Source organism: Arachis stenosperma, chromosome 1, assembly GCF_014773155.1.
Source record: "Arachis stenosperma cultivar V10309 chromosome 1, arast.V10309.gnm1.PFL2, whole genome shotgun sequence".
NCBI lineage: Eukaryota > Viridiplantae > Streptophyta > Magnoliopsida > Fabales > Fabaceae > Arachis > Arachis stenosperma.
The window spans coordinates 8,527,649-8,537,807 of record NC_080377.1 but is presented as its reverse complement, the minus strand read 5'-3'; the positions used below and the strand labels follow the sequence as shown (position 1 = coordinate 8,537,807).

Below are 10,159 nucleotides of genomic sequence, written 5' to 3'. Positions count from 1 at the left end.
GACATGATCTTATTGGTGTAGGTTTCATGAAAACAGCATTGTCAATTGTATGCTAGAGTTGCAAAATTTAAAAAGCAATCTTGTTCTAGGATTATGCAAGAAGCTTCAAGCTGCTGGATGGCCTATAGTTTTTCTGGTTGTGATTGAGATCTGGAATTTGATTCTTCTTCTAATTTTTCTCTGCTAAGTTGTTCAATTTCTATTTTGTGCTTAATTTCTTCTTCTTCTTCCTGTGCTAAGAACTTATTTAGAGTGAGGTTAGTATTTGTTATGCTGTTCAAACATTTTTTAACTTTCTTGGCTTTTAAAAGTTATAATAGTTATGGTAAAAATGATCATTTTCTGTACAAACACTTGAATTCTAATAATTGTAATTGCAATTTTGAATGGCATTTGCAGATTAAAATACATAGGAGTTGCCCTGGTGTGTTCGAAGATGTGGTGAAGCAGCTGGAACAAGCAGAGATTATAGTTGAGAAGCTGAGATTTCAATAGATTCCCAAGAGAAGCTGAGATTTCACCTGAGAGATTGTTGTAACTAAGGTCTAAACTGAAATAGAGATTTTTGGTGTTTTCCAATTTCTGTTTTAATATGGAGAATAACACAGCTTTTAGTATCGTTGATAGTTTTAGTATGGTTGAAAAATATATTGAGGATTATAGTTGATGTATCAATACATTTTCTTTATGCTTTGAATTATATTGACTTGCTTGTTTATTATAGTACCTTTTTTTAGTTTGATAATACGATAAACTTGTTTATTTTTTGAAATATTATAAATATTTGAATATAAGTTAGATGAAAATTTGTATTCATTAAATTTATATTTATTTTGTATGAAAACAAGTTTATTTTGTAATTAGAAAAATAAAAAAAATTTTATTTTACGTTATTGACTGATTTACAGACGGATTTTCTGTCTGTAATTAGAGTGTGAGATGATATTTCAAAGTTCAAATTATAGACGGAAAATCTGTTGGAAAATCCGTCTGTAGTTATAGACGGAAAATCCGTCTGAAAATCTGTCTGTAGTTACAGACGAAAAATCCGTCTGAAAATCCGTCTGTAATTACAGACGGAAAATCTGTCTGAAAATTCGTCTATAATTACAGAAGAAAAATCCGTCGGTAACTGGTAAAAATCCATCGGTAATTTTTTGACGGAAAAAAATCCGTCGGTAAATAATTTCCGACGGGACTTTTACAGAGGGACAAAATCCGTTGGTAATTTCGTCGGTAACCAAAAATCCGTCTGTAATAAAGACTAAATCTGTCTGTATTAATCCATTTTCTAGTTGTGTCAACGATGGTGCCTGCAGTGATGCTACCCTCTCCTCTTGTCCTCCCTCACTCCCCAAAGCAACTACAACAACTATAAGCAACATCTCAATGACTCCCTCCCTCCTCCAAACCTTCTAGAATAGACTTTACACCTCACCCTCTTCATATCATCCACAGTAATAATAAGTAATAATCATCCATAATCAGCAATTTCACAAATTTTCATTATGCTTTTTTTAATAATCTAATAAAAATAGAATTTAAAGAGAAAGAATGACAAAAGACAAGAGTTGGAGAGATAGCTCCTCACCGCCCTCGAGAGAGAGGGATTATCCGCTACTGGCTTATTGCGAGAGAGAAGAGTAAGGCGCTACAAGACAGGTTCCTGACAACGATGGAGGGGTGGCAAAAAAACAGCGACGACGATGGCAAATCTAAGAGAAAAGATCAAGAGATTTACTGGGACAATAAAGAAGGTAAGGAACTACGAGATACGCTCCTGACGACAATGGAGGGGCGGTGAGCAAGCAGTAGTGGCAACAATGAGGTTCTGCCGTTGAAGACAAAGAAAAAGAGAAAGTGACGTGGGTTGATGAGCAACTGTTCTGTGTGTTGGAGAAGTAAAAGTGAGAAGAAGGGAGAAGAAAAAAGGAGCGGAAAGTGGGGTGTGAAAGCGCGAGACAAAGAAGATCGAAAGGCAGCAACCATGGATTTAGAGTAAGAGTGAAGAGGGTGAGGCATAAGCTCTTTTTGGGAGGTTTGGGGGAGGGAGGAAGTGAGGGAGAATAAAGGAGAAGCAGAAGAATAGGTGTAACGGAATCCATTTGATAGCTCAGCCAACTCTGTTAATAGATTAGATTTTTATTTACGAGCGGATTTTTTGTAGTGTTTTTCAATATTTTTGGTGTATTTTTGTCGTTAATAAGAGTGGAGGTTATTTTTGTCACCGTTCTGATAATCCGAGGACATAATTGGTAATTTACTCAAAAGTTTATTGGCTAAAGTACTGTTTTAATCCCTAACATTTGGGGTGAATCCTATTTTGGTCTCTAACATTTTAATCATCTTATTTTTATCACAAAATGTTTAATGGCATCAATGTTATTCCATTGTCAAATCCTTCACTAATACTTAACGAAATTGATGTACTATTAATAATGCTTTTGTTAAAGCTACATTGTCCAACCCCCTTTTCCTCCTTCACCCTCTCAACAAGTCCAAACTCCATTATACTACTCTCTTTTTCTTCCTCCTCAAACTCCTCTTGAAGAATTAATAATGTAAAAGAGAGAGAAAGAAACGAATAGAAAAATGGGATTTGAGACTGTTAAGAGGATGAAGGTAGGAGAAGAGGGTTGAGCAAACATACTTTTAACAAAAACATTATTAGCAGTATATCAATTCCATTAGTTATTAGTGAGGGATTTGATGATAAGATAACATTGACGTCATTTTAAACGTTTTGGGATAACAATAGGATGATTAAAACATTAGAGACCAAAATAAAATTCACCCTAAATATTGGGACCAAAACAGTATTTTACCCAAGTTTATTTTGCGATATTGGTAAGGAGATAAAAAAAAGTCATAACTTATCTTATTTAATTTAGCATATATTAATTGTTAACAATTAATAAATATTAAATAAGGCAAGCTTTAACTGTTTTTGACTAATATTTTTTATTATCAAACATTTCCATTTATTTTGTTTGTTACGAAACATTAAAGGATTTAGATTTCTGATATCGTCCACGTATGGCAATGCATTTAAAGAAAATCTATTTTAAATTCCCTCTAATTAAATAAGGAATTTTTGTACAATGGCAACCATGCACATACATGCTACCTAAGATATTCAACTTGTATGCGTATAAAAAATTTATCCTATATAAAAACCATAAATAGAGCAATAGCAGAAATTGAGTCACAATAAAAATCAATAACTTTTCATTCTTGATTTTCCATCTTTCTGATCACCATATCATCGTTATGGCTAGAAAGAAAGTGGAGCTCAAATATATAGCAAATGACTCAAAGAGGAGGGTAACACAAAAGAAAAGGAAAAGTGGTCTGATAAAAAAGGTTGATGAGATTAGCACTTTTTGTGGGGTTGATGCATGTGCTATAATCTATAGCTCTGATGATCCACAACCAGAAGTATCGTCGTCGCCATCAGGGGTGAACCGAGTGATCTCTAGATTTAAGGAGATGCCTGAATTAGAACAAAGCAAGAAAATGATGTCTCAAGAAAGCTTCTTGAGACAAAGGATCCAAAAAGGCCAAGATCAACTAAAGAAATTAAAGAATGAGAATAGAAAGAAAGAAATGAACAATCTCATGTTTCAATCCTTAGGTGGATACCAATCCCTTGACAATGCCACCATGATTGATCTCAATGATCTTGCATGGATCATTGATCAAAATATCAACGAGGTCAACAAGCAAATGAGCAAGCTTCAAGGGCAAGAAGGGACTAGTAGCAATAATAATGGAGTAGCAACCATCAATGGAGAGCAAGCTCAAGTGGATAATATCAATGGTGGTGTATTTCCATTTGTGGATGCCGCTAATAATTTCCAAAATGATTATTGCCCAACCCCATTCAATCCTTGAAAAACAAACAAACCAACCAACCATGCTTAGTGGGGTGTGCAATGATGAGTTTGTCCCATGTCGGTTGATTTTAATGTTATGTTTGTCATTATTATTATTAGATGTCTCTTTCTTACACCATCATAGTTTAGTAGTTTTGAATTTTTTATGCATGTTTTTTTTTCCTTTTGCACAACTCAAAGTGTACTTTTTCTTATGAAATGTATTGGTGGTAAGAAGTATTATCATTTGTGGGGTATTTGATGAAGTTATATTAGTGTTTTTGGATCTTTTAATTTGATGTACATTTTCTTCATTTTCCTGCTTAATGAGTGCTTAAGTATAAATAAAAAAAGTGTTCTAACCAAGTTGAATTGATCTAGCTAGTGGTTAGCTCACTAGTCTGCTTAAACAAGTATCGGATATTCAAATATCATCTTATACATGCGGCAATCTATGGGCCAGCTGCAAATCCTTAAATAGAACTTTGATTCACGACAGATTAATTCTTAGCCTACTGGACTAGAAAAATACCGTAAGAAACCGAAAAAAAGTGTTCTTTCTTTTTTTTCTCTACTTTTTTTCTTTTTTAATTTACTTTTTGGACCATGAAAATTTACAAAGATATAAAATAGGATATTTGATGCATTTGCCACTATAAAATTAAAAACTTATGTTTCACGGAAGTGATGACATACATTCACTAGAATGAGAAAATTCATTTGAAGACTTCTCTTTTGTGTAATCCTTTTCAATAACTCACTCTATAGTCTACAATACTTAGGCATAGTCTTCATCCCTATTCCAATTCTTTTTAAGAGGGAAACTTATATCTCCATCCAATACTTTGGTTCCCATTTTTATAATATCTTACAAATAACAATGCTCATCATCCTTACAAGCCTAAGTATTAGGTAGTCAATATTTTTTTTTTGTGTCTTACATTTAATTTAAACTAATATTAACCATCTTTTCTTTTTTTTTTCTCCTAGAAGTGTTGGTCTCCTAGTATTTTTCATATATATTTAGTGTTTATAAAAAAAAGTTAATTATATTTTCATAAAATGTTTGATTATTCTATTATGTTAAGTTTAATTATTCTGATGATTAATTAATTTTGTTAAACTAATGTACAAAAATAATAAATATATACATGATAGTTGGATTATTGGTGATCGATTTTTTATATTTTTGGATGATTTTTATTCTAACATATACCCGCTTGTAATAAATAATTAATAATAAATAGAATTTTTTAACAAATGAAAACTTGTTCTCACACCACATAGAGAAATATTAGGTATAATATTTTTGTATTAGTGTTAGCCAATACTTTGAATTGAAACCTTATTTTTATACTTAGGATCTAAGGTTTAGAGTTTAGGGTTTAAATTTAGCTAATACCATATTTTTTGAATATTAGGTATAAAAATATTATTGTTGGTTATCCGTTGACCGAAAATGATAAATTCTATTGATCATGTAACATTACTTTAGCATTTATTTCTTAGCTTGATCAATAATTGTATGCTTAGATTTGTGCAAAGTATAACTTATAAAATGAATAATTACTGCTCTTAAAAAATAAAATCTTATCCTAATGTGTTTAGAATAAGTAGTATAACCACAATTCAATTTATCAATCTATCATGTGTCAAATAATTTGTTATTGGTATTATATTAAAGGGTTAATATAATAAGATCTTTGATTAAATTTATAGATTTATCATTGTGATAGTGATCATAATATTGAGAGATAAATCTTTTATAATTTAATTTAAAATATTCTTGGTCATAAGATTATGGTTTAATTACACTGTTGGTCCCTATAGTTTCGTGAAATTTTTAATTAGGTCCCTATATTTTTTTCTTTTTAATTGGGTCCCTGCACTAATTTTTTTTTCAATTAAATCCCTCTTAGTAGTAATTGGCTTAATTTTATAGGGACTCAACTAAAAAAAAAGAATTGGTATAGGGACCTAAATAAAAGGAAAAAACAGTGTAGGGACCCAATTAAAAAAAATTTGGTGCAAGGACTCAATTAAAAGGAAAAAAAGTATAGAGACCTAATTGAAAATTTTGTAAAACTATAAAGACCAACAGAGTAATTAAACCAAAGATTATTAAACGAACATTAATAATCCAAAAAGATCATATATATATATATATATATATATATATATATATATATATATATATATAATGGTCTTCATTAGATGAAGATTAATAGATCTCATTTATTAAATTATATATATTGATGGTGCATATAGAGATATGTCCATTTAACTGACTCACTTCAAAAATTCCTAATGGTTATAATTATCACATATTTGTCAATAGGATATTCTCAAGATGAACAGAGTAATAGAGTTTCCTTTGACCTGTGACTGTCCTCATAATTAATAATGTATTTATTATACTTTGATTTTGGGCACCTAATACCCTAGGGTGCTAGTTTAATGGATATATTGGGTATGATTTAAATGCTTGTAGAATTAATGATTACTAAATAAGAAATCTGTCAACTCTCAGTAAAGAGTTTGAGCTCTATGATTATAATGACTGAGATAAATAAAATCTTGGTTAAGGGAATTGAATGAATGAATAAATGAGTTTTTTAAGTTATTCACAATTCATTATAATAATAGTAACAAGTTAGAATTTTGACAATTAAACTATACTTTAAGGGTTAATCAAGAGTTGGAAAGTTGGAAGGAATTATACTTTATTCTTCTTAGGTTCTTAGTAAAAATATATTACTTCATACTATCGGGTCGTTAAGAAGTGTTGCTAGATGCCAACCTTAAATAGTAAATTGAGTATGACTAATTTACTAATTACTACCCGCTTAGTATTGAACCTATGGAATCACAAACTAACGAGTGTTCTACCCTTTGCTGTAGAATTATTTAATTATTATTTTGATTCGATCAAATAAATAATTATATTAATTCAAATAGAATATTATTATATTTTATTCTAGCACCAAAAATATAATAATAATATGCTAATTTAGAATAATTAGCTATTCTATTTCTAAATTTGAATTCTAAGTTTTGATTAGATCTTAACTGATTTTGTTTCAAATTGAGTTATGATATTATTCATAAATTTGAAAGATTCAAATATGAAATCAGTAACAAATCTCATAATATATATATATATATATATATATATATATATATATATGTGTGTGTGTTTGTATGCCAAGAGTGGAGGAAAGAGACGAAAACCAACACAAGAGTTGTATTCCTTCATAAATGTATGTGAGTCTGATTTTTGGAGAAGAATTTTATGGTGTGTAAAGAATTGCAAAGAGGTTTCTCAATTTAGATCAGATATCCGTTGGTCAAGGAGTTAACAGCAAAGGTTGGTCTTGGTGTGGATGCGCATAAAGTCATCGTACAACAAAGAATAAATTTTTTACTAAAACGTCCTAAGGTATTTAGATCTGATCTATATATTATTCGAATAAAGTTCAAGCACAAAATAGATCTTTAGGATTACTTTCTTTTCTTCTGCTGCGTGTTATGAACATATGGTAATCCTTTATTATCAACCGACTTTATAGAGAACGACTCTTTTTTTAGGCTAAGAGGTTGATAGTGAAATATTGAATCAACTTGTTGGCCTTATAATATATCTTAGTATGAAGGACAAGAAAGATTTGTATCTGTTTATAAATTTTCCAAGCGATGAATAATATCCGGAATAGCAAATTATGATACTATGCAATTTGTATGACTTGCTATACAGACGGTATATATGAGAAGCTACTTTAATAAAATGGGATCTTTTCTTTTGGAAGGTGGAGAAATTACCAAACGTGTAGCATTCTCTTACGCTTAGCACCAACAAGTCCTTAAAAAAAGACTATGTCTTCGCCAAATAAATATTAAGTAATAATAGCATGGTACTTCAAGTTCGACATTAATTTTTCTCAAAAAGCATTCAATTCTATATCGAAAGAGTAGTATGAAAAAAAAACCAGTAGTTACCATTTTATATGATTTATCGAAAGCCTATTTCAGTATCACAAACTATTAAATATTTAGTTTAAATAAGTTCTTGGTCTTATAAAATATTTATTTTTTTCTATATTCTTTATAAAATTGTTTATTTGGTGTTTTTTTACAGTAGCGTATTAAATTTGGCTTTTAAAAGATAATTTTCTAAAAGCTATTGTGTTTATGTTTAATACATTAAATTAAAAATAACTTTTAATAAGTCTAAAATAATTTTTAAAATTTAAAAAGTCTACCACTCTTATAAACATAAGAGTAAGTTTGGATATTTATTAATATATATAAGGATGTATTAGATTTTTTAATTTGATAAACAGTAGTTTTTTCTGACTGAAAGTCTACACCAGTACACCTTATTGACTTGTATTGTAAAGCTTTAAAAGTTTATTAGATAAAGTATTGTTTTAATCCCTAATATTTGGGGTTAATTTTATTTTGGATCCTAATTTTTTAATTGTCTTATTTTTATCACAAAATGTTTAATGACATCAATGTTATCCCACCGTTAAATATTCCTTCACTAACATTTAGCGAAATTGATGTACTATTAATAATGCTTTTGTTAAAGTTACATTTACCAAACCCCCCTTTTTTTACCTTCGCCTTCTCAACAAGTTCAAACTCCATGCTCTTACTCCCTTTTTCTTCCTCCTCGTACCCCTGTTGAAGAATTAATAGTGTAAAAGGGAGAGGAAGAAAGGAATAGAAAAATGGGATTTGAGCTTTTTAGAGGGTGAATGTAGTAGAAAAAGAAGGTTGAGCAAACATAACTTTAACAAAAATATTATTAGCAGTATATTAATTATGTTAGTTGTTAGTGAGGGATTTGACGGTGGGATAACATTGATTTCATTTTAAACGTTTTGGGATAAAAAGAGGACGATTAAAACGTTAGACACCCAAATAGAATTCACTCCAAATGTTAAGGACCAAAACAGTATTTTACCCAAGTTTATTTTACAATAATGGTAGAAAGATAAAAAAAAGTCAGAAATTATCTTATTTAATTTAGCATACATTAATTGTTAACAATTAATAAATACTAAACAAAACAAGTTTTAGCTGTTTTTGATTAATATTTTTTATTACCAAATATTTCCGTTTATTTTATTTGTTACAAAACATTAAAAGATTTAGATTTTTTATACCATCCACATATGGCAATGCATTTAATTAAAATCTATTTTAAATTCCCCCTAATTAAATCAGGAATTTTTGTACAATGGTGATAATGCACATACATGCTACCTAAGATATTCAACTTGAATGCATATCTAAAATTTATCCTATATAAACAACATAAATAGAGCAATAGTTGACATTGAGTCAATAAAAATAAAAAACTTTTCATTATTGATTTTCCATCTTTCTGATTACCATATCATCATTATGGCTAGAAAGAAAGTGGAGCTCAAATACATAACAAATGACTCAAAGAGGAGGGCAACACTAAGGAAAAGGAAAAGTGGTCTAATAAAAAAGGTTGATGAAATTAGCACTCTTTGCAGGGTTGATGCTTGTGCTATAATCTATACCTCTGATGATCCACGGCCAAAGGTATGGCCGTCGCCATCAGAGGTGAACCGAGTGATCTCTAGATTTAAGGAGATGCGTGAATTAGAACAAAGCAAGAAAATGATGTCTCAAGAAAGCTTCTTGAGACAAAGGATCCAAAAAGGCCAAGATCAACTAAAGAAACTAAAAAATGAGAATAGAAAGAAAGAAATGAACAATCTCATGTTTCAATCCTTAGCTGGCTATCAATCCCTTGACAATGCCACCATGATTGATCTCAATGATCTTGCATGGATCATTGATCAAAATATCAAGGAGGTCGACAAGCAAATTAGCAAGCTTCAAGGGCAAGAAGGGGCTAGTAGCAATAATAATGGAGTAGCAACCATCAACGAAGAGCAAGCTCAAGTGGACAATATCATCGATGGTGGTGTGTTTCCATTTGTGGATGCTGCTAATAATTTCCAAAATGATTATCGCCCAGCCCCATTCGATCCTTGAAAAATAAACAAACCAACCAACCATGCTTAGTGGGGTGTGCAATGATGAGTTTGTCCCATGTTGGTTGATTTTAATGTTATGTTTGTCATTATTATTATTAGATGTCTCTTTCCTACACCATCATAGTTTAGTAGTTTTGAATTTTTTATGCATGTTTTTTTTTCTTTTGCACAACTCAAAGTGTACTTTTTCTTATGAAATGTATTGGTGGTAAGAAGTATTATCATTTGTGGGGTATTTGATGA

General features: G+C 30.3%; 2 protein-coding genes across 2 annotated transcripts; both read left to right on the top strand.

The window, feature by feature from the left end:
• Nucleotides 1–3,270: 3,270 nt before the first annotated feature.
• LOC130974644 (agamous-like MADS-box protein AGL80) lies at nucleotides 3,271–8,581 on the top strand. Its single transcript, XM_057899508.1, has 3 exons — nucleotides 3,271–3,825; nucleotides 7,723–7,760; nucleotides 8,485–8,581. Exons 1-3 carry the CDS (start codon nucleotides 3,271–3,273, stop codon nucleotides 8,579–8,581), a joined length of 690 nt encoding a protein of 229 aa, XP_057755491.1.
• Nucleotides 8,582–9,287: 706 nt separating this feature from the next.
• Nucleotides 9,288–9,914, top strand: LOC130974636 (agamous-like MADS-box protein AGL80). The gene has a single exon (XM_057899500.1). It carries the CDS (start codon nucleotides 9,288–9,290, stop codon nucleotides 9,912–9,914), a length of 627 nt encoding a protein of 208 aa, XP_057755483.1.
• Nucleotides 9,915–10,159: the final 245 nt, after the last annotated feature.